At 39.9% G+C, this 23,497-nt stretch overlaps 2 protein-coding genes across 2 annotated transcripts; one reads left to right on the forward strand and one right to left on the reverse strand.

The window, feature by feature from the left end:
- Positions 1-505: 505 nt before the first annotated feature.
- LOC121955843 (apolipoprotein B-100-like) lies at positions 506-17,298 on the forward strand. The gene is made up of 26 exons (XM_088089258.1): positions 506-683; positions 1,100-1,144; positions 1,993-2,105; positions 2,193-2,338; positions 2,491-2,638; positions 3,038-3,190; positions 3,706-3,830; positions 4,067-4,155; positions 4,260-4,710; positions 4,806-4,920; positions 5,489-5,635; positions 6,137-6,348; positions 6,462-6,681; positions 6,966-7,139; positions 7,229-7,432; positions 7,525-7,692; positions 7,916-8,121; positions 8,261-8,431; positions 9,284-9,414; positions 9,531-9,732; positions 9,881-10,053; positions 10,159-10,334; positions 10,443-10,558; positions 10,665-11,038; positions 11,155-15,851; positions 15,973-17,298. Exons 1-26 carry the CDS (start codon positions 629-631, stop codon positions 17,089-17,091), a joined length of 9,930 nt encoding a protein of 3,309 aa, XP_087945384.1. The 5' UTR covers positions 506-628; the 3' UTR covers positions 17,092-17,298.
- Positions 17,299-19,269: 1,971 nt separating this feature from the next.
- On the reverse strand, positions 19,270-22,628 carry LOC148186868 (rho-related GTP-binding protein RhoB). The gene has a single exon (XM_088089265.1). It carries the CDS (start codon positions 22,497-22,499, stop codon positions 21,894-21,896), a length of 606 nt encoding a protein of 201 aa, XP_087945391.1. The 5' UTR covers positions 22,500-22,628; the 3' UTR covers positions 19,270-21,893.
- Between the last annotated feature and the right edge of the window lie 869 nt (positions 22,629-23,497).

Genomic DNA, 23,497 nt, shown 5'->3' on the forward strand with positions numbered 1-23,497 from the left:
AAGGAGAATGAAATTAACTTAAATGTCATAAAATGCCACCAAAGTAAAAGATCAAATAAGAAAAAGCCAAAAATAAAATCCAGATAATAAATGAGTTACGGGCAAAAAAGCAAGTGGAATTGGAAAAGTACGTAGCTTACTTTGCTGATGCTGCCAAATTAGTTTGTGTACTTTGAGCACGACAAACAAGCAATCAAAGTTAGTTGATAGGAGATATGAGCTATTAAATGACATTGATCTGATTAGATTTTTTTTTTCTTAGATAAAGATGTGTTACTAACATTAAATATGTTCATTTCTGCATAAAAAAAATGACCTCAGTATTGTCTCGAAAAAGCAACCCCGGACCATAAAACAAAGTACAAAGAGTTAATGTAACATAATCACACAGAGCGCCCCCACCCATTGCTGACATACAAGTCTTAGTTGGTGTTTCAACCTTTGGCCTGCCACAAGGACTGCTCAGACTTTGGAACCAGGGCAACACATTTGCAAGTCCTGCTGATCACTTACAGTTAAGACTGGAGAACTATAAAAGCAGAAGGAACAAAGCACAAGAATTAGTCTTCACAGAAAGAGGAGGACTCTTCTTACCTTAAGGGCTTACAGGAGCTTTTCTAAGCCCATCATGGGGGGTATCAAGCTCTGCCTTTTGCTGCTACTGGGCACCTACACACTTGCCCGTAAGTATTGTTTTTGCAGTTGACCAAATCGAAGGATGCAGTTCAATATTTGAAGTGTTTATCTATTTGAGAAAAAAGTTAGATGTTTATTGCTTGGTTTGTTAAAAAAAAATCTGTTAATATCTCTAAAATCTCTGATGTTTACTGATGTTACTGTTTTTAAATGATGCAAAAACATTAATCTAAGAGTGTGAGTGATACTCATTTTGTCATTCTTGTTGGGATGTTTTTTTTAAATCCTTTTCAAATAACTGACATGTGAAATGCAATATTTTGAGCTAAAAAAAAATAAAGATTAACCCCTTATAGTGGATTAAGTATACTTGTAAATGATGAGTTTGTATTTAAATTGCCCCACTTAACTTTTCGAGCAGGTTGTAGCTTTTGTCAAACAATTTGTTTTTCATCCTTTACAGAGCAAGATGTTGGAAATGTTGAGGAACAATCCCCTGCTTGCTTGTGTGAGTTGCTTTTTTTCTTTTATCTTTATATTTTTTCTATAATTGTCTATTCATGGCATTTATAAGATGTGATTTAAGTTGATAAATACACAACAATGAAAAAAATCACAAGTGGAAAAAGTATTTAGAAAACAGTCAGCATCAAAATATACTTTAAATACAAAAGGAAAAGTACTCATTATGCAGACTGGCAGCTGTTGTAGCTGTTAAAGTTGTAGCTAATTTTAATTACATTATATACTGCTGCGAAGCTTACAATATAATAATACATTGTAATTTATATTTTATTATACTTACAATGATTACAATGTTGTTGTTTATTATCAGTAACAAGTAACAAGCTTTAAAATAAATGAAGTGAAGTAAAAAGTACCATATTTGTCTTCAAAATGTGATGGAGTCTAAGTATAAAGTATCCTAATATGGAAATACCTCAGTTAAGTACATGTATTTCAAAATTGTACTTACGTATGGTACTTAGGTAAATTTATTTAGTTACTTTCCTCCAAAAAAAGTTAAAGTTCACCTTTGAATCCTTACTGATGAGCTCACTCATTTGTAATTATTAACAAGCAATCATCTGATTTGATTTTACTTAATTATCAGAAAAAATTCTGAATTTTGTTGTGCATCCCAGGACCTCAACTGTTTCACATAAATGTGCATATATACAAAAACACAAACAATATTTGACCAAACGATGAACCATCATAATGTTAAACTATCTTTTCAAAGTAAGTAAAGTAAAGTTATATAAAAATAACTTTGGTATGTAAGTGTCAGAAGATGAGCAGTGTATTACATATTAACATTACGGAGCTCTAATTGACTTTTCATGTACGTTTTAGTGGCCAAAAGATTCAAGAACTTCCGGCGCTTTGTGTACAACTACGAAGCTGAGACCTTTAACAGCGTGAATGGAGCCTCTGACAACAAGAGCGGCCCCAAAGTCTCCTGCAAAGTAAGTCCCCACAGCCCTGAACACTACTGCAAGCACAACGTGAATAGAAAACGGTGGTGCTAAAAAAATGTTTAATCTGCCTTACAGGTCGAGGTTGATGTGCCCCAGACCTGTAGCTTCATTCTCCGCACGACAGAGTGCTCTCTGAGCGAGATCTTCAGTGTGGATGAAGAAGGAAACCCAATGTACCGTCCTGCACCCGGTGCTCAGGCTTTCAAAGATGCCATGGCCAAGTAAGTTTACGCAAACATTTAATATTAAGCCGTGTTATTTAGTCCTAAAACTGACTGATCAAATAATGGTACTACTACTATAACAATGGTAGCTAAAATTGAAGGACTTAAAGGAAAGGGTAAATGTCTAAATGATCTGTCCACGTCAACAGGAACCCCTTGAAGATCACAGTCGAAGGACAGACTAGGGTAATTGTCTACCCTGAGGACGATGAGCCTGTCAACATCCTGAACATCAAGAGGGGAATCATCTCCACTCTCATGGTGCCAGTCATGGAAGAGGAGAAAAACAACCAAATGGTAGCTTCCCCTCTCTGATTTATTGACTTATTTTTGTTTTGTCAGTATTTGGCGCAGTCAGTTCAGGCCAGAGTCACTGCATGATTCTGTTTGCACTGCAGACTCATGCAAAGATAAACAAGTTGCTCAATGAGTAGATAAGCTGCCCCAGTCACAGGTGATACACTCCTGTAACATCATGTCCTCACAATGACAATCTTCAGCTGCAGGTCAAAGTCCTAGATAAGTTTATCTTGTTAATGGCATCACCTGCTCTCATAACGGGGGGCAATCTTTCAGATCAATTGATAATAACATTCAGAGAGATTGCTAAAGGACAGAGAGCACAGTTTACCACTTTGTTTTTACTGAACTGTTTCCAACTTCCTCAGTGCTAACGATGACTCTCATCATTTTCAGGCCACCGTGCACGGAGTGTGCCCCACCGACTTCACCGTCAACATCAGAGAGGACATCGCCACCGATGTGACTGTCAGCAGGGATCTCACCCAATGTGACGCTTTCCTTGCCCAGAAGCAGGTCACCAGTCCCCTGGCCCTCATCACTGGCATGGTGAGAGACTAAGTAACACATTGTCACCATCCCAAACTAAGGGCGAGACAACATGCGCTGGTCAATTTTGGGATTTTTGTTTATTTTGCTTCCATAACTTCTTTCAGACAAGTGGAAAGAAAAAGTCCGAAACACATATTTAAGTGTTTATTTAAGTTCAGATTTTTGTTCTGGAAGTGTATGTAAAAACAACACATTTAGTCAAGTAAGATAAAAAAAATTGATTTGTCATTAAACGTGTAATACAAAAAGTAATTGCCTTAATGTAAGAAATCAACTGGGGATGTTTTATGGAGATACCTATTTTGCCCTTTTCCCCTTATTGTAAAGCCAATTTTCTTTTTCTCTTTTTTTCTCATACCCTGAGCCAAAAATCTCCACTTCAGTAGCACCAGACTCTAAACTCTGCTGTAATACACATAACATGACCGAAAAGGAGCAGGGAGAGGAATATTTTACCTGTGCTCTTCTTTATAATATACGAAAAAACACTGGTGTTGTCTTTCTACCATTAGGAATACCCTCTGTCCAAGATGATCAGCAGCACCCAGACTTGCAACTACAAGTTTGACAACCAGAAGAAGCACATGACCAGTGGAACCTGCACAGAGAAACACATCTTCCTGCCCTTCTCCAGCCAGTAAGTTTTAAAACAATAAAGAATCTGCTGAATGATAAAGGAGTATCAATTTAACAAAATCTTTTAGACTTCAAAATTGTAGAGTGGGCAAAGGGCCATGCCTCCCAGTCTTGAGAGCGAAAATTGACAATGTGAATTGTAGATTTTATGCAGAGTTTAGAGAATTTCTTGACTTCTATATGTTTTAGAAAGAACTTTTGGTGATTGCTTTTCCCTGTTATTTCTTCTGCAAACAGGAATGAGTATGGAATCTCCACTCTGGTGAAGCAGACTGTGACTCTGAGAGAGACCGCCAAAATCAACGACAGAATCTTTGACACCAGCTGTAAGTGTTTCTGTCTTTAAAATAGCCTCTAAGATATCAACAGATGATCAAATGTGTCAATTTTTTCTGCATTTTCTTACTGTTTGTGGTATTATTCTCTACAGATCTTATGAACTATTTAGACCTGACCATGACTGTTGCTGAGGACAAGTCCCCTGTGCAGAGCAAGGAAGCTGTCATCAGTACCATGCAGGAGCTGAACACCCTGTCACAGACCACTCAGGGCAAGGAGCGCGCCAGCCTCTTCTACAAACTGGTGACTGAGCTGCGTGGCCTGAAGGTCGATGTCTTGGCAGCTGTTGCTCCTCAGATGATGGACATGTCCCAGTCTCTGACGTGGCAAGCTCTCGCCCAGTGTGGCACCCCAGAGTGCACCAGCGCCATGCTGAAGATCCTCAGGACCTTTGACGAGTCTGCTCTTGAGGTCGATGCTGTTGTGTACGCCCTGGGACTGCTGCCTAACCCCTCCCGTCTCATGGTACAGGACATGCTGGCAATGGCTCAGTACAAGCAGAGCAAACCCATCATGTATGCTCTGAGCAATGCAGTCAGGAAGTGAGTATCACCTTTTTTACATCTGAGGAAAGTCCTCCTCTGTAATGTAGTGGTGGTTTCTTTTTAAATCACTAATGTCTAAATTTTGTCACCAGACTGTATAAGGCTGAGGGCGTCACCCCCGAGATCACTGCTGTCTTTGAGTTCATGTCCTCCCTCCTGGGCGCAGACTGCGCTGGGGACAAGGAGCTGACCTTCCTGACCTTGAGGGTAGGTACCCAGCTATTAGCCAGAGCTGTTGTAGTTTTGTAATTTTCATTAGTTTTTAATACTATTTAATTTATAGTTTTTGTTTTCAGTTCAGTGTAGTTTTAGTTTCCAGATGTGTTTCAGTTCAGTTTTTATTGTTTAAAAATGTTTAGTTTACATTCAGTTTTCATAGGTTTCAGTATTAGCATTAGCTTTTTATTATAATATTTGGGGGTAAAACACAATTACCTGTCAGTTAGTTTTGTTTTTCAGTTACTCTATTTTTATTTTTTGATTTCCGGTAACTGAAAGGGTTTGTTTTTTTGTTGTTGTTTTTTTACAACTAATATTAGTTTTAGTTAGACTGCTTATAAACATACACATTTTGATTGAAACTTCTAATTTCATGTTTTTTTCTTTTCTTTTATTTTTTGTTTATTTTATTTTATTTTATTTTACTTTACTTGCCTAAATATTGCAATGTTTTAAATCCTGGTTTAGCCATGTAAAGCACTTAGTAACTTTGAAATGTGTTTTATAAAGTAAGTTCATTATTACCATTATTAATTGTCTGTTCTGTTTCATCCAGGTTATTGGTAACATGGGAGAAGCAATGGAGGCAGTTGATGCTGCCATTAAGACCACCCTGGTGAAGTGCATGAGACAGCCTGCAACCACACTGTCTGTGCAGCTGGCTGCCATCCAGGCTTTCAGACGCATGTCTGCAACAGATGAGGTAACTGTAACTAACAGCCCCCTCCACAGATAAACAGTGTCCAGTGTACCAAGCACTCTGATGAAACAAGTATGCTGTACAGATCATGTACTTTTTAGGATTATGGGTGTCATTCGTGTAAAATTTCCCATTTCCGTACTCCATACTGCTCAGCTGGGTAGCTTTGTTCAGTCTCTTACTCTTGTGATCAAAAATAATCTGAAGCTCTATCCTGAGGTTTTTCTGTAATAGTTTTCTAATACATTATAAATGTAACGACTTTTGATCAAACCATATCAAGAGTAGGTATAATAGCAGCTTCTGGTTTGGCCCTACCTATTTCAGCTAAACCACGACCACTTTAAACCCCGCCCATTCCCAGTACAGATACAGATACTGATAATTTAGTTGGTAGAATAGATACAGATTGAGATCACGGTGTATTGCTCATACCTATCAGACTCCCATTAGCATAGTGTGGAATTTCCACAATGACAAACATGTTAATTTTTTCCCCTCCAGGTTCGCTCCAACCTGCAGAGGGTCAGCCAGTACCCCAAGGGTGCTGTGCAGAAGCGTCTGGCAGCTTACCTGGTCCTGATGAGGAATCCCCAGGACAGTGACATTGAGATGGTGAAGAAGATTGTTAAGCAGGAACAGAACATGCAGGTCAAGGCCTTTGTGACCTCCCACATCTACAACATCATTTCCTCCACTGATCCAGAGACCCAGAAGTAAGAAAAGAGCACCTTTTATCTGTAATTTATGCTTTATTTCACAGCAATTCTGTAATTGAACTCAACTTCGTATATCCAGCTTATTGTTTTACATTTGATTACTACCTCAGGCTCGGTCAGAAGATAATGGATGCCCTGCAGGACACTGAGGTTGCCACACACAGCGACTACACCACAAAGTCCCGCAGCTACAAGCTGGGCATGGCAAATGAGGACATGCAGGCCGCCATTCAGGGCAACATTGTCTTTGATCCCAGCAGCCAGCTGCCAAGAGAAGTCATGCTGGAGACCACTCTGAAAGCTTTTGGTTTCAGCATGGATCTTTGGGAGGTATGTAATACTATAGTACACCTATATAATCAGTAATTCATTGATATTTTGAATTGTACTTTTACAGTTGCTAAAGACATTAGCAGCATGAATTAGATTTATACGTATCTTATCATTATTATTTTTGGACTTTTTTAGTCCTTGTATCTCGTATTTGGTCAACTTTCCCCATCTGCCTCTGAAATTTGAGGCAAATAACATTTGTAAAATAATTATTTAATTAGTTGAACACAATGAGCCCACATTGTTTTTTAATCTCATTGGGGTTTTTTTCTGATTTTCAGATTGGCATGGAAGGAAAGGGCTTCGAGCCAACCATTGACGCTTTGTTTGGAAAGAATGGCTTCTTCCCTGACACTTTCAGCAAGACTCTGTACTGGACATTGGACAAGATCCCACCACAGGTGAAAGAAGAGCTGGAGAAATGGGTTTCTCCCATGGACGTAGACAGACGAAAGGTATGTCTTGTGTGTTATAATTTCTGTTAAACACTTTTAGTCTGGTGTCATTTCCACTGATACCACAATTATTACAACTGTTTCCTTAGGTTCCCGAAAATCTTGTGAGAGAAATTGTTCGCAACTTCAACAAGCTGGTGAAGGATCTGCAGACTGTGGATTCCCCAGAGGCCATGGCCTACCTGAGGATCATGGGAACTGAGCTTGGCTATATCAAGGGCAACGAAATGAAGTACATTGCTGATAACGCTGTCATGTACGCAGATATTTTCATGAGGACCATCCCCACCCAGGTATTGTCCTGCACTCCTAATAACAATTCATAATGCCTTTTTCTCTACCACAACGACAGAAAATTCAATTTGACACTAATTCTTTTTATCAGATTGTGGCTAAACTGATGTCCGGCACTGACAACGAGATCTTTGCCCATTACATCTTCATGGACAACAAATTCGTCATGCCAACAGCAGCTGGCATGCCTCTGACATTTGCTCTGTCTGGCACCTTCACTCCTGGAGCAAAGGGAGGCCTTCGCATGACTCCAAACATGGTAAATTTTCCATCTTTTGTCCTAAATTTACCCTCAAAGCTCTGTCAAAAACGTCAGTTGTACTTTCATTATTATGCTTTTGCTATTTTTTGAAGTACTTCCTCAAATGTCCTGCAAAGTGTTTGAAAATTCCGTACAAATAGTTGAACAGACTATTATGGTAGCAGTGTAATTGTATATTTTTCATGCCTCTGCAACTTATTTAATGATCTTTTTTTCACAGAAGGAGCTGCTGTTCAAGCCCTCCATTGGAGTTGAGTTTGTGACTAAAATGGGAGTCCATGTCCCTGAACTTGTTGAGTCCGCTGTTGAGATGCACACCAACCTGTACCACGAGAGCATGCTCAATGCAAAGATCACCATGGAGCAGAACCAGGTCAAACTTTCCATCCCTGCTCCACAGGACACCACTAAGCTCTTGAGCATCAGGTAACAAGAAACATAAATAATATTTGATAAATGATATTTGTGCTTTAGCAGTGGATGGTGATCTTTATTACAGGATGTTCCACAAAGTTATTAGACGATGGAAACTGATTTTGCTGTTTTTTTCCTCTCTTTGAAATAGCAACAATGTGATGATTGTGGGTGCTGGTCAGACCACAGTGATCCCTCACACAGAGGGTGAAGCAAGCTGCAGCCCTCTCTTCTCTGGAATCAGATACTGCACCAAAACACTGCGTGCCAACACCGGAGACAAGACTGCTGTTCCTTACTTCCCCCTGAATGGAGAGACCAGGTAAGTTGTCCTTTGAAAAATCTGTGGTATTTATATTCATTTGGTTTTTCACAAATAACACAACAAATATACATAAAGGTCTGCACACAAATGCACAACACACAAAACCAAAGCAAAAACTGTTACTTTTATGTGGCTACTATGCTAAATGATATTACATTATGTTTATGCATTACAACATTTTCTTTCAATAATTCAGCAGACATGTTGGTAATTGACTTTCAAACTATTTAGTAAATTGTCCCCAAATTAAAAAAAAAAAAAAAAAAAAGCTCTATTATCCCCTTGGTACCATAAAGCAAAAACTGAGTGATTATCATTCTTTAAGTCTCAAAGACATGGTAACTTAATGGTGTCTGGCCTCTGTAATGTGACATAATTTCAGTTGTGTGCATGCACTGGTATACCATTCAGTAATGATATAAATACTGTTTTGTGAAAGTAGATAAAGTTTGATGATAATGTTAATAAAACTAAATTTATAGAGCACTTTTCATACAAATGATGTCGCTATAAGTACTTCTCAATAAAGATGCAACACATTAAAACAAAAGCAAAATTAGACAAAGGAAAAACAGCATTTGATAAAATATATAAGTGAAGATTTAAAAAGGACAAAAAACAATTAGGATAACAATAATTATTTTAAAAAAAGAAAAAGAAGAATGGAATTAATTAAAAGCCAATGTAATATGCCTTTTCTTCCTTGTTTTGGTTGTATGTCACAATTCTAAATATGTTGAAATTAGTGATAGAAAATGATTTCTTATTCTTTATGATTTTCTTGATATATAATACAATATCATAGACGATTTATCTGTGACAGACTTCAACTTTGTCTTTTCACCCAAGGTTTGACTTGGACATCAAGCCCTCTAAAGAGGTCTCTGAGTACACAGCTACCATTTCCTACAAACTCCTCAGTGAAGGAAAGGACGGCCGCCAGAAGGTTGATTCTTTGAAGTTTGCCCTGAGAACTGAAGGTACAAACATCATATCTTAGGAAAATTATATCATTGTTAGTTTTTTATATGTAACCCATTTTCATATTATAGGGTTACAAACGTAAGTAATCAAGTTATACTTCCTATAACTTTAGGTGCTCAGTCTACCGAGGCCACAGCCACCATGAAGTACAACAGGAACAGGAATGTCTTCACCACCCAAATTGAGGTACCTGACTTTGATGTTGAGGCCGGCGTTAAGGTTGGCATGACCGACAGCAATACCAAAGGCAAAGCCATTTCCCTGGAGATCTCCAACAAGAACGTGCCCCAGCTCTCTCTGACTGGCCGTGCCAAGTAAGTCAGCCCAGCTAAAATCTTCTATTTAAATGTACTATCGATTAATGATACATTTGACTTAGTCCTGTGTGCTTAAACATATCCAGCATTTCTTTTTGATGTGCAGGCATTGACTTGATCATGTTTTTTTTTTAATTAATTTCAGGCTTCAGGCTATGACTGATGGCATGCTGCAGGTTCAGCTGCTAGTCCCCTCAATCAAGACTGATGCTGCCATCACTGCTACCATGAGCAAAGCTGATGGACTCACCATGGAGATCAAAAGTGATGTCAAACTCCCACTGACCTCCTCCATTCAGGCAGTTGCATTCAAATATGGTACGTCTGGTTAAAAAATACTCCTAATGGACTTCAAAGATTGATAGTTTCAGTTTGTCTCAAACACTGTCTCAAATTTACAATGCTAAATGTTTTGTATCTCAGGTGAAGACCAGGCTGAGGTCCGGCTGATGTCCAATATGAACGCTGATACTAAGATCATGGTGCCTTACACTGTAGCCCTCCAGCGCTGGCTCAGGCAGTTTGTGGAGGATGTCATGGACCAGCAGGTTGTCAAGACTGACATGAAACTGCGTCATGTCTTTAACAAGGCAGTTGAGGTGAAAAGAATATAATCAATATAGAATATAATCATTCAAACTATTTTAGCAGACCTTGATGTAGCTATACTTTTTCCAGACTAAAGCATGTGGTGTTTTTTTCATCAGGCCAGTGATATCTGGATGGACAAGATCTCTGCTGATGTTCCTTATGTTGAGACTCTGAGGAATAGAATTGCCAGTATGGAAATGCCTGACATGCCTGAAAACATTTTCATGAACCTGTAAGTAAACCACACGTTTCATGATAATTTTTCACATTTACTTACCACTCGAATGTATGCTTTAAATGACCTTATAACAAATCTTCTGCTTTAATCCTTTCACCAGGGATAGCACCTTCACATACAAGTTCAACCAGGACCGTTTGACCATCACTGTCCCTCTACCTCTTGGTGGCAAGTCATCTGAGGAGTTGAGGATACCGCCAATGGTCAACTCCCCACGCATCTCAGTGCCTCAGCTGGGCATGGAGGTTGATTCACAGGAGATCTCAATCCCCACCTTTACCATCCCTGCTGAATACGATCTCACCCTGCCTCTGATGGGAATGGTTGAAGCATCTGCCAAGGTCAACAGCAACTTCTATGACTGGGAGGCAACCATGTCTGTTGGTAACAACACTGAAGACTCTCCAAGCTACTTGGCCAAGTTCACCATCATGGCTAAGAGTCCAATCCAACTTCTTTCCTTCTCAACTGAGGGTAATTTAAACTTTATTCTTGTTTTTAATTAGAAGAATTATGCATTTGTTGTTTAACATTAGATAAACAACAAAAATGTTATGCTTACTTATATTTTGTTTTGTCTTGTTTTAAAGGATCTTCAACAATCACCGACACACCAGAGAAAACAATGAAATTTACCGTTGATGGTTCCCTGAAACACATGCTCATGAACACAGGTTTTAATGTGCTCGAAACCATTGCTGTCACAGACAATGTAATGTCAACAGGAAGGTACAACATCCATGCTGATTCTCCCATGGGTCTTGACACTTCTTTGGCTGTTACCACCCAGCTCACCCTTGACTCAAACATACTGTCTGGAGATATCAACACAGATGGAAGTGTCACTGTTGGACCCATGTCTGCTAGTACCACTTACCTCCACACCTTCTCTGTTGAGCCAGCGAAGAAAGAAGCTAAACTGGAGAGCACACTGAGGGTGAACTCTGAAATCCTGAAGGTCGCCAACAAGATCAAGGCATCATATGCAAATGAGGAGCTTCTGATTGAGTCTAACACCAACATGAACACTGACCCCATCAAACACACCACCAAAATGAGCCTTAGCTACAAAGATGTCAAGCTTACCATCCAGTCTGACTCTGTGACCAAGGCCGATGAGCGAATGCTTCGTAGCCAGATGGAGTTCTCTGCCTTTGAAGGACAGGCCAGCCTCAGGATTGAGAATCAAGCTGATGATACAGTGAACCGTGCCTATTCTTTGCTCACTGGGTCCCTAAACCCCTCCGGCTTGGAGATCAATGGTGATGCTTCCTTGAACATCTTCTCACGTCTTGCCTCTCACAAGGCAACGTTGGCCCTGAACATGAATGGTCTGACCACCAGCTGTACAACAACTGCTCAGCTTAGCCCAATGACCTTCGAGAATGTTTTCCATGCCGGAGTTGACACCTCTGGTGCCACCATGTCTCTCACCACCAAGGGAGGCATTAAAGAAAACAAAGCCGAGCTCAACGTCGAGGGAAAGCTTGCAAGCACAGACATGTATCTGAATGGCATTTTTAAGGGTAACCTCTTTGACTTCAACACCAGAAACATTGTCAACTTCAGACTGAACGAAGATGGCTTGATCCTCTCCAACAACATTGTTGGATCTCTCAACAACGTGATGACCGATAGTACCAACTCACTTTCTCTCACCCTGAGATCTTTCACCCTCAGCTCCAAGACTAACAACTTCCTTACCAAGGGCAACACCTACAAGCATGACATCAGAGTTAACATGGAGCGTTTTACTGCTGTGGTTAATGTGGAAAGTGAACTGAAGATCATGGAGATTGACTTAGTGAATGATGTCCAATTCAAGGCAGAGCCCTACAACATGGAGCTGACTGGAACAATGATGGGAGGCCTCTTGGAGCAAGCAGTCAAGCACACTTATGAAGTCAGGTTTGTTGACATGGCCCTCTCTGCAAAGTGCAGAACCACTGGTAAACTACTGGGAACCCAAATAGCGCATGACACTGATTTGGAGGTTGCTGGCCTGACCATGAAGTTTAACCATGACACTAAATTCAACTCGCCAGTTCTTCAACTGGGCAGCACAGTCAAAACTGTTGCTGAACCCTTCACTCTGAACATCGATGCCATTTTCAACACAAATGGTGCAGGGTATCTGTATGGTGAGCAGAGCGGTGAACTTTACGGCAAATTCCTCTTGAAGGCAGAACCCATGCTGTTCACACAGTCATTTGAGTCCAGAGCCTCAACTACCCATCAACTGGAAGGCAGACCTGCTATCAAGACCAATATGGACAACAAGTTCAGCAGCATGCTAAGCCTCCAAGAGCAAAGTGTCACACTGAAGATGGCATCTGCAGTAAATGAGCATACTTTTGATCAAGAAATGAGTGCCTATAACAATAAAGAGAGAATGGGTATTGAGATGTCAAGCGCAGTTTCAACACCCCTCTTCAGTGAGAACAAACAAGATTACGCAGTCTCTGGATTTGTGAAATATGACAAGAGCAGTGACAGCCACTTCATCCAGATCCCATTCATGGAGCATCTGCCAGCAATTATTGAAAATGTTAAGACCACAGTGATGAGGCTGATGGACCAGAGCATGGAGATGCTGAATGACATCAACACCAAGTATGAGATCAGTACTAAGGTTCAGAAGAAAGTGTCAGAACTGAAGGAGGTCATTGACAACTTTGACTTCAACCTGTTTGTGCAAGACCTGAGAAAGTATCTCAATTCCATGGAAAACTTCATGATCAACCTGACATCCAAGTTTCCAACTGACAAAGTCATGAATGTGCTGAAAGCAATGAAGGAAGCTATCATGGACTGGATCAAGAAGTATAACATTGCCCACAACTTCAATGTGATTTATGCCAAAGTGGAGGAGATCCTCTCCGGCTATGAGGTTGAGAAGGTGATTGGTGCCATCATGGATGAGGTTGTTAAAATTATGAAGCAGTATCAGGTGAGGGAAAAGGTACAATCTGTGATTGCTACTCTCAAGTCTATTGACATCCAGCCTTTGCTCAAAAAAGTTATGGCACCTGTTCAGGAACTTGTGGATGAACTGTATTCATTCAACCTTAAACAGCTCATTGATGATATGAGTAACTATTTCATGAGGATGGTGCAGAAAATCAGATCTTTTGATTATGACACATTCACGATGGAATTGAAAGAGAAAGTTTCAGAAATGAGCATGATTCCCTGTTTTGGAAAACTCTATGGAGAGTTCAGAGTTACCTCCCCTCATTTCACACTTGGGACCACTGCTGACTTTGAGAACACTACAACTACATCAGAGACACCAGAGTTCAAAGTCAATTTCAATTCAAAGGCAACATCTACTTTGAAAGTCCTTGACTTCACAGTGGATGCCGGTGCTCACGTTGCTGCACCAAAGATGAGTCGTCTGTCATTCTCTGAGCGCATTAATGTTGACCAGTCATGTTTCACTCTTGACCACAAGGGATCAATGACTCTCTATGGCCTGTCAGCTCAAGCTTCTGCTGATACCACTGCAAAACTCAACACAGAGCTCTATGTTGCCGAGCTTGTCAATAATGCATTCTTCGCCCTGGAAGATGGAGTTTCTGCCACTGTGGAGACTAACTACAAACATGACCTCAACATGCCATTCCTCAACATCTTCAACGAGGCCTCAATGAATCAAAAGAACATTTTCCAGCTTGAGGCTGGCACTGCACGTCTCACCATTACCAATCTGGTCAATGATAAATATGCAGTTCAGGACTTCTCTGATGAGGCAACCCACAAGAGTGACATGGAGGTGGTCATGGATCTCCACACAGCCAAAGTGACCTTCACTGGAGCAACAGACAGCAAACAGTTCAAAATGAATCAAAATGTGGTTGCCGATATCTGCATTTTCCGCCACATAATCGTTGATGCCAAGTTTGAGACAGAAACACCTTTCATGAAGAGCAATGTTGTAGATATCAAGTTCCAGGTTAATGCCGGAGACATGAAAATGGATCTCACTGCCTCCCACAGTGCAGAGCTAACCGGACAGGTTGAGGGAACTCTCTCAAATTCTGTGCTTGCTTTGGTCACACCAAGTGATCTCATGTTTGACACAAAGAACAAGGGAAATGTCAAGGTTGTCCTTCCATTCAAGCTGTCTGGAAAGATGGATCTCCAGAATGACATCTCTTTGACCCTGACCTCTGACGTGCAGCAGGCTAGCTGGACAGGTCTGGCTAGATTCAACCAGTACAAGTACTCCCATTTCTTCAACATGGAAAATGGTGACAAAGAAGTTATCATAACTTCCCAGATGAATGGAGAAGCAAATCTAGATGTGCTAAGGGAGCCTATCACCATTCCTGAAATGACTGTGCCATTTGTTGGTATCAGGACACCAGTTGTGGAAGACTTCTCTCTGTGGGATGAAACTGGCCTGGACTATTTCTTGACCACCACTCAGCAGGCATTTGACATGAACTCCAAGCTGAAATATGTGAAGAGCCCTGAGATGATCACCATTGACATCAATATGGATCCAGTCATCAACTTTGTTAATAACAATGTTAAGACTCTGCACAAGCAAGTGCTTATGGGCAAAGATAAGGCCGCTGCCATCCTGGCTACATCTTACAACCAAGCAAAGGCAGAGTATGAAAAGTACAGCATTGAGCTGCCCAAAACCATCACTATCCCGGCCTACAAAGTTCCAGTGATGAATGTCGAGATGTCCACCTTCACCATTCCCCTGCCCGACGTTAGTCTCATCACAATGCCTACCATGCATGTTCCATCTGCCCTCAGCAAGCTGACTCTTCCAAAAATCACTCTGCCCAAAATTCAGAGCATCAGGATTCCAGTACTGGGTGATCTGATCTATGAGTTCTCCATGAAAACCGCAATGGTGACACTCAAAACCGATGCCAGCATCCTTAACCATGACAGCATTCTCATCAATCTTGATGCTTCCTCAACCTCTAAGTTCGAGGTTCTGACTGGAAAGATTGAGGGCAACGCCAACATGAACACAGTCAACGGATTAAAAATGGCCTCTGTCTTGTCTGTAAAACACCCAATGATTGAGGCAAACCATGACGGCACCATCACCATCAGCTATGAAAATGTGGATACCTCCATCACCAATTCAGCAAAGGTCAATCTGCCTGTCCTGACCATGGAAATCTATCAGGAGATCACTGGAAATCCAGAGGAAGGCCTTGTTGTCTCTATGTCCACTCCATCTGCCGGACTCCTGGCACTTCAAATGCAGACCAAGCGCCCAGCACAAGTGAGAGCAAGAGTCTACGGTCGCTACCCAGTAAGAGAACTTTTGCTTGTTTGTTTGCTTACTAATAACCTTTGATTATGATTTAAATGTTAATATTTTATTCGTTGTATATTTTAGTAATATTTATTCCATGTTTACTTTTTCCTCATAGTCTGAGCCCACAACAGATGTTGACATCCTGGGTCTGAAGATGTCCGTGATGAACTCTGAGAAGCTGAACCTTCATACAACTTGGAACATGGAGATGCCATATGAGATGATGCTGGGAATGAAGAAACAGGTGCCCACAGTCATGAAAATGGTGTCTGATCCTGCTGTCAGGACATATAACACAATCTATAGACAGGCCAGAAGCCTTGAGGGTCCTTTTGTACAGGCTAAAGAGCAGGGTAAAGTGATGCTCAGGGGAGCTGTTGACAGACTTGCAGCAGTGAATCCATCTGATGTTATGACAACGGTCACAGATAAGACCATCTTAATCCTCAAAGAGTACCAGAAGAAAGTTGAAATTGTTCTTGATGCTGTTGTTAAATTCCTGAGAGAGACACAGTTCCAGATCCCTGGGTATGAACAGAGGCTGTCTGGGCTTGAGGTTTACCAGAAATTTAGTGCTTTTGTTGCTGATGTAGCTGAGGAGGCTGTTCAAAAGGTTCCAGAGTACTTTGCCTCCATGTTTGCAGCAGTCCTTGAATATTTCCAAAACATTGAATTTGTCCTTCCTGGCTCTACCCACGTGGTCAGCGGAAGAGAGATTCTTGATGACTTGTTTGTAGCTTTGAGGAAAATTCAGGACCAAGTAATTATCGCTGTTAGAAAACTAGGCGAAATCGAGCTGGAAGATATCTTCAACAAATTCTCTGCATTTGTGCAGTTTACCACTGAACAAGGTGAGAAGTTTCTCCAAACCATTAAATCTCAGAATGTAGAGAAGCTCTCCACCTTCGTGAGTGATGTATGCTATGATGCCATCAACTCTCGTCTCGTGGCTGATGTTACCAAGCAGATGAAGGAGGCCCACAAAATTGTTGTAGAATATCTAAAAGCTGTGACAGCTAAGCTCCAGAGTATTTTGGCTGACATGTCCTTTGAACAGCTCCAAGCTGACATTCAGTCCTGGATTGACTTAATGGTTAAACGTTTAAATGCTTTCCAAAATAATATCATTAGAACACTTAAGGAGCAAAGCAGAAATGTTGAACCATATGTGAAAGTAGGTGACAGACAGATGACGGTTGACATTCCTTTCCCATTTGTTACTAAATCCAACTAAGTGACCATGGTTAACCAGGATGTTCCACAGTGTTTGTATTGACTGTGTCTGTTGTCGCACCATGATGCGTGTCTCTCTACACTGTTTTTGAAATTATTAATTTTTGTTTGTTATTTCACAGTAGACTACCAGTTGTTCTGTTCCTGCTTGTGTCTCATGCTATTTAAAAAAAATATGTGACCTTCAATAAAGACAGTTTGTACTGCATACTTTAAATCTATGTGCATTTTTTGTGTAAATTTGAATCTAAAAACCTAACTTCTCTGCAAGCTTATAAAAGTAAGAGTGTAGGAGTGTGTTCTGGAACATTTTTCTACAGATTTATTATTCCTCTTGAAGCATGAATTGGTATTTTCAGGACAGTAAACATTGAGTCAAAGTTGCTTCCCTCAAACTCACAGATACATACAGTAGCTACTGATTAAGAAAGAACATACAGAACACAGACACAATATGGTATACTTTTAAAATGCTCACTACACACTGCTGTCATAGTCACTTGTATCCTTAGATCTAAATTTAGCAAAGACACAAATAGCTTCTGTGACACACAGGCTCTCTTTTCATAAAACAATGAGAATATGTGAGTCACTTTGACAGTTGTTAACAATAGTAAAATGCCATGTCTTAAAATGGACTCACCACTTTGAATACATGAATTAATTTTCCCAATAATGGCTTTTGGCTATGTGTCATCATAAGCAGTGGTATTCAGATCTTGTGCTTTTGCAAAAGTTGCCGAACAAGGGTATACAATTACTCTATTGCAAGTAGTTTTAAAAATCGTATTCATGTAAAAATGCACAAGTATCAGCTAAATGCATGTGAAGTATCAAATGCAAAAGAACTCATAATACATGAAAATATAGCAGTATTTTAATGTTGTAGTTTGTTGGGGTGGCACTGTTCTGTCCTCCTGCGGGGGAGACTGGGTATGGTTGGCACAATTTTGCCTTTCTGACAAATTTCTCTGTCAATATTTATGCCAGAATATTCGAACTAGCAGCAAATAAAAGGCTGGAGTCTGATTAGATAGTTTCATTCATTTGCATTGTATAAATCTAAAGGCAACAGTATAAAACTATTAATGTAGCACTGCTCGGTGCGATAAGCTAAGGCAGTATCCTACGCCTTTTTGGTCAACAAAATTTGCTCTGGTTTGTCATTGCTTCAAAAGTAAGGACTTATTACTGTCAGTACTGTTTTGGCTTTCTTTCTTGTGTGAATTTGAGTTGTTTATGTTGGGAAATGACTTAAATAAACTAAACTACATCCCTTTAAGTACTGTTACAGTTACAACTGTTAGTTTTACCATTTGTTGGGCACATGCCACCCAACCCCCAAATTAGTTTTCCATCTCAACCTGCTCACGTTTGACACAACTTTGTGATGAAATTATGTTGGCCAGCGCCCATCACTCATCACAGACTTTCAAATCATGAATAAAAATGTAAGTTATTCTTTTGTCTACTAACCAGAAATAACACTTTTTAAATATCTCTAACACACTTTTATAATACATTTAGTCCTCAGGCCACTTTGTACTTTTGATACTATAAAACTAAAATGCCCCCCTCACCAAAAAGTTCATGACTTTCAGATGTTTTAATGTAGTACATGAGTGCATGTGAAGAAAGCAAACATTTTGATAGTGCTTTTTTGTTTGTATGGACGTAAAAGGACCAGAAAATAGCTGCATGCCAACCAACCCTAGTCTTCCCTACATTACCAATCAGCTGCTGGGTGGTGAATTCTATAACCATGCATCTATTTAATTTTATTAACTCATCATGTGTTGGATATGTAAAATATTAACCATCAAATGGTCTACTAACTGTTGCTCTCAGATAGATTTAATGGGCTAAAAAGCACAATATTAAGTATAAAGTATCATGACATGGAAATATTTCTATAAAGTAAAAGTAAGGCCTATTTCAAAACTGTACTTAGGTAGATGTACTTTTCCACTAATATAACCTAGTAACATTATGGATAAAAAATAAAAATATAAAAAAAAACAGGAAAGCAATAGATGATGTAATTCATAAAACAGAATTCATATAAATAAATACATTGGGTTTTTTTCTGAAGTATTTTGAAACTAATGGCAGCTGCAACACCACATTAAGTATTTGTGTTTAGTGTGCGAAAATGAGGCAAAACAATGGAAAAGCAGAGTTGGTGACACACACTGTTTTTTTTTATTGGCTTTCCCAAAACAGTACCGCTTATTCCCTTACATTCTGTATTGTTTTTCCTGACAAAAAAAATCCATTGTTCCATTTAGTCCCAGACATTATGTCATTACAATAATGTGGTCATAATTTAATAAACTCTTACAAACATGTTTGGCACATTGTCAGCATTTTTCCTCTCCATGGTTCCATAGTTTTATTGGTTCAAAAAAGTAAAATAAAGAAAAAGATGTTCTGCTCTTTCTGATCAGTGAATAATAACCTAACAACATTGGAAATCAGAGGCACATGAGGGGGGCCAGTGTGGGAAAATTAACCAGTCCAGCACAATGCATTCCTGTCCTGTAAGTCAGCAAAAAACCCAGCAACAGAAGGCAGGGAGGAATGTGACTTTTACACCATTGTTACTCTAGTGGGATTTACAAAAGATACTCTTTTTAAACTCTGATTTATCTTCACTATGTTGTTTCATGAACCACTGAAAAATGACATGTTTAAAGTGAAACTGAGCTTCTTTTTGTCACTAAAAGAAAGACTCACAGTGAATCCACCAGGGTTGTACCCTAAATTCCGAGTGTTGCAACACCCGCTGTAATTGATGTTCATAGCTGTCATTTGAACAAGCACTGCCACTATGAAGACAGAAACACTGCTGTGGAGAAACATATCAAACATGGCCTGAAATCATTACACAAGTATGGAAAATTTGCTCAAATTAGTTGATGTATGTTGCAAACTTCAAAGCTCCAACAACATAAATAAATCTGAGGTACATTCACAGTCAGAATGGAAGACATTAAGATTAAAAGTTTGTAATTTCTTTTTAAAATCATAATTCAGTTTTACTGCTATAAACTTTTTTCAGCTTCAGAAAACATCTTTACATTTTTAGTCAAAGAGATACCCTTTTGTTTAGGTCTGTATAAAGACTGTGGTTGTAATAACATATGATACAATTCCATCAAATACTTCTACTTGCCACACTCTCCCATAATCCAAAATGAGTGTGTGCTTCTGGCTCATAGAGCCCTAACATAGCCTGCTCCGCTTCTCTGGCACTTTCTAAGAAAACGATTCACTGAGCAAAGCACTCACATGCTAAATCATCTCACATGCTCAATCTTCCCTTGGAAATGTCACCCTCTTAATTGTAAATAAAGTTGCGGATAAGTAGAAAATGTCAAACAGGATATGCCAGCCTGTGAGACAGCTCAGAGACATGGTGAGACACTGTATGTGCTTGAAATGATTTGTTTCAGGTTTATAATTCATGTTCAAAAAGCACCTCATTCATAAATGTCCTTCCAAATCACAAGATTGTGGCCACCAGCAAAAGCATAACATGTGGGGTAGAAGCATGCCCAGCAAACTTTAAATATATATTTATGGTAAGTTTCTGCATAATTAACTTTAAGAAAACATCTGCTTGAAAACTTGCTAAACACTAGACAATATGGTTAGGCCTTTTCAAGGCTGACGTGTGGTCTTGACCTCCGATAGTATCGGGTCTGTTGCATAAACACTAGTAAACTAGGCATTTAAAAGTCTAGCATGTAGTATTTGGTGGGATCTAGAAGACATAACTTAAACTTCTTCATATGCCAAGCATGTAGGAGAACTACAGCAACCAACACAGAGACATGAAAAACACCCTATCTAGAGACAGTGTTTGATTTGTGCATTCTGGGCTACTGTAGAACAACATGGCGGACTTCATGGCAAAGGACCCGCTCCATATGTACACAAAACCAGCTCATTGTAAGGTAACAAAAACAAAAACTCTTCTATTCAGATGATTACAGATGAATAAAAACATAATTGTGAATACTTGGTATATACCATTTCAGCAAATAGATGGCCCTAAATCATACACGCTGTACCTTTAATACGGTGGAGTCCAAAACACACTTTTGGGAAGTTCCAACTAACAAACCTGAGACAACGGATTTCTTTAACTGTAAACTTAAGCTATGTCTATATTCAAAACGGTGTAAAACATATGAAGAAATACAGACCACCATGGACATCCTAGCACCAGCTCATACTTCTTATAAAACTCTCTGTGACTGACTGAAGTGTCCACACGCTGTGCAATTTCATAAACTATATACAGTCATTTTACAATACAAAGTGGACATGAATAACGAGTGCAATTTTTTAATCGCTTTGCTTAATACAAAGTATAACCTTGGCAGTAAGGCAGTGGCCTATGAAAACACTTTGAAACACAAAAAAAGTGAGCAACTGAAACCTTGGCCCGAAAGCTGGCCTTAGGCAAGGCCCACGTTAGATTAGAAGGTGGGTAAATAAGGCGTCCACTCACAAGTCCTTTTAACCCCTCCACCTGTCAGACTGGGATCATGTGACCCACAAACAACATGCTGTAACCAGTGCATTTCACACATACACACACACACACACTCACACACCGATTATCATATCATCAAGTGTGTCCAAAACAACTTGTTTGCAGTCATTTGCCTATACCCAGATCGTCTGATTACAAGGGAGTTTCCAAACCATGGTCACTGCCCGTGCATGTTCAGACACACATCCCAGCGTCTCGTCTGCGCGTCACGGCTCTCCAGACAATCGATCAGCGTCGACTCACATCAAAACACAGCATTTGAGGCAACCTCCTGATGGTGTTTTCCGTTTTTGCAAGGCTGCCCGTGTTGCAGTTTCGAACACCTCCCAGATGCCCTCCTTGGTTTTGGCAGAGCACTCCAAATAGTCATATGCGCCAATGCGCATGGCCATGGCCCGGCCATCCTCTGCCTTCACGGGCTCCAGCTTCAACCGGGACAGCTCGTTCTTTACGTTCTCGTCGTTGCGCAGATCTTTCTTGTTGGCCACTAATATTATGGGCACATTAGGACAAAAGTGTTTGACTTCAGGGACCCACTTTTCGGGGATGTTTTCCAGCGAGTCCGGGCTGTCCACGGAGAAGCACATCAGGATGACATCAGTGTCCGGGTAGGAGAGGGGGCGCAGCCGGTCGTAGTCCTCCTGCCCAGCTGTGTCCCACAGAGCCAGCTGGACTTGCTTGTTTTCCACCTCTATGTCCGCCACATATGTCTCAAACACAGTCGGGACATACACCTCGGGGAACTCGTCTTTGCTGAATACGATCAGCAGACATGTTTTCCCACATGCGCCATCCCCCACCACGACAAGTTTCTTTCGTATGTCGGCCATTCCTGCGTTTGTCATTCGCTTTAACGTGGCATCAAAAACACGGATGTCCCCGGTGTGCTCGCTCCCGCTGCTTATATACTCGAAATGAGCCTCGTCCCGTAAGCCGCTCCCGTCGCCCAACTCCCGAAAATTTACCAGTAACCGCTGCGATCTCTTTATAAAGCATAGGGTGGTTTCCTAAATATAGCAATCCAATCGGAAATAGGGAGGTGAGATCACAGTTTGTAAAGGAAGAGGTGATTGGATCTCATCGAGCTTCCTTATGTAGAGGAGGGTCATGGACCACGAGGACCCACCCGACCCAGGATCAGCCAAAACGGGCCTGCATGATGATATCACGCGATATTTTTTTTTTTGTAATTCTCTCTAGCGCGACTTTTTTAATGGGTTTCACGTCTTTCAATCATTTCCCATGCCCGAAATTTTGTCTCAACCTTTGTTTCTTTGTGACTGAGTCACACTTGTTCAACAACAAGCGTTCATTCAAACTAAGGGACTGTTTGTTATTTATCATTTTTTTTAAGCACTGGGGAGGGGCTTTTTTAAAATGTTGGCTTGGGAGGGGGATTCAACTTCAAATATATTATATTATATTATAATTTTATATTATATTATATTATATTATATGATATCATATTATATTATATATTTTATTGTTATTATGATTATTATTATGATTATTATTTACACATGGGCAGTATTTTGTTATTGTTTATTTAATGTTCGAAATAAAGTTTATTAAATTCAATTAAATGGCTGTATTTTGTATTTTTCACCAGAATTAAACAACTTACAATATCCAGAAACTGTAAAATTGGATCTTTACATGTTTGATGGTCCTAAAACACATTATGTGAGACAAAAACTGAGCTAACCCGAGCATAAAATAGTTTTAGAATTAGATATTTAATCTAAATCACATTATTCTAAATGTTTCATATAATATTTACTGTTTGTTTGCATTAACTAAGCTGAGGGGATGATTAAAAATTTTTTTTTTTTTTTTTTAAAAA

This window comes from Plectropomus leopardus, chromosome 16, assembly GCF_026936395.1.
Source record: "Plectropomus leopardus strain MGB_pleo_1.0 chromosome 16, ASM2693639v1, whole genome shotgun sequence".
NCBI classification, from domain to species: Eukaryota; Metazoa; Chordata; class Actinopteri; order Perciformes; family Serranidae; genus Plectropomus; species Plectropomus leopardus.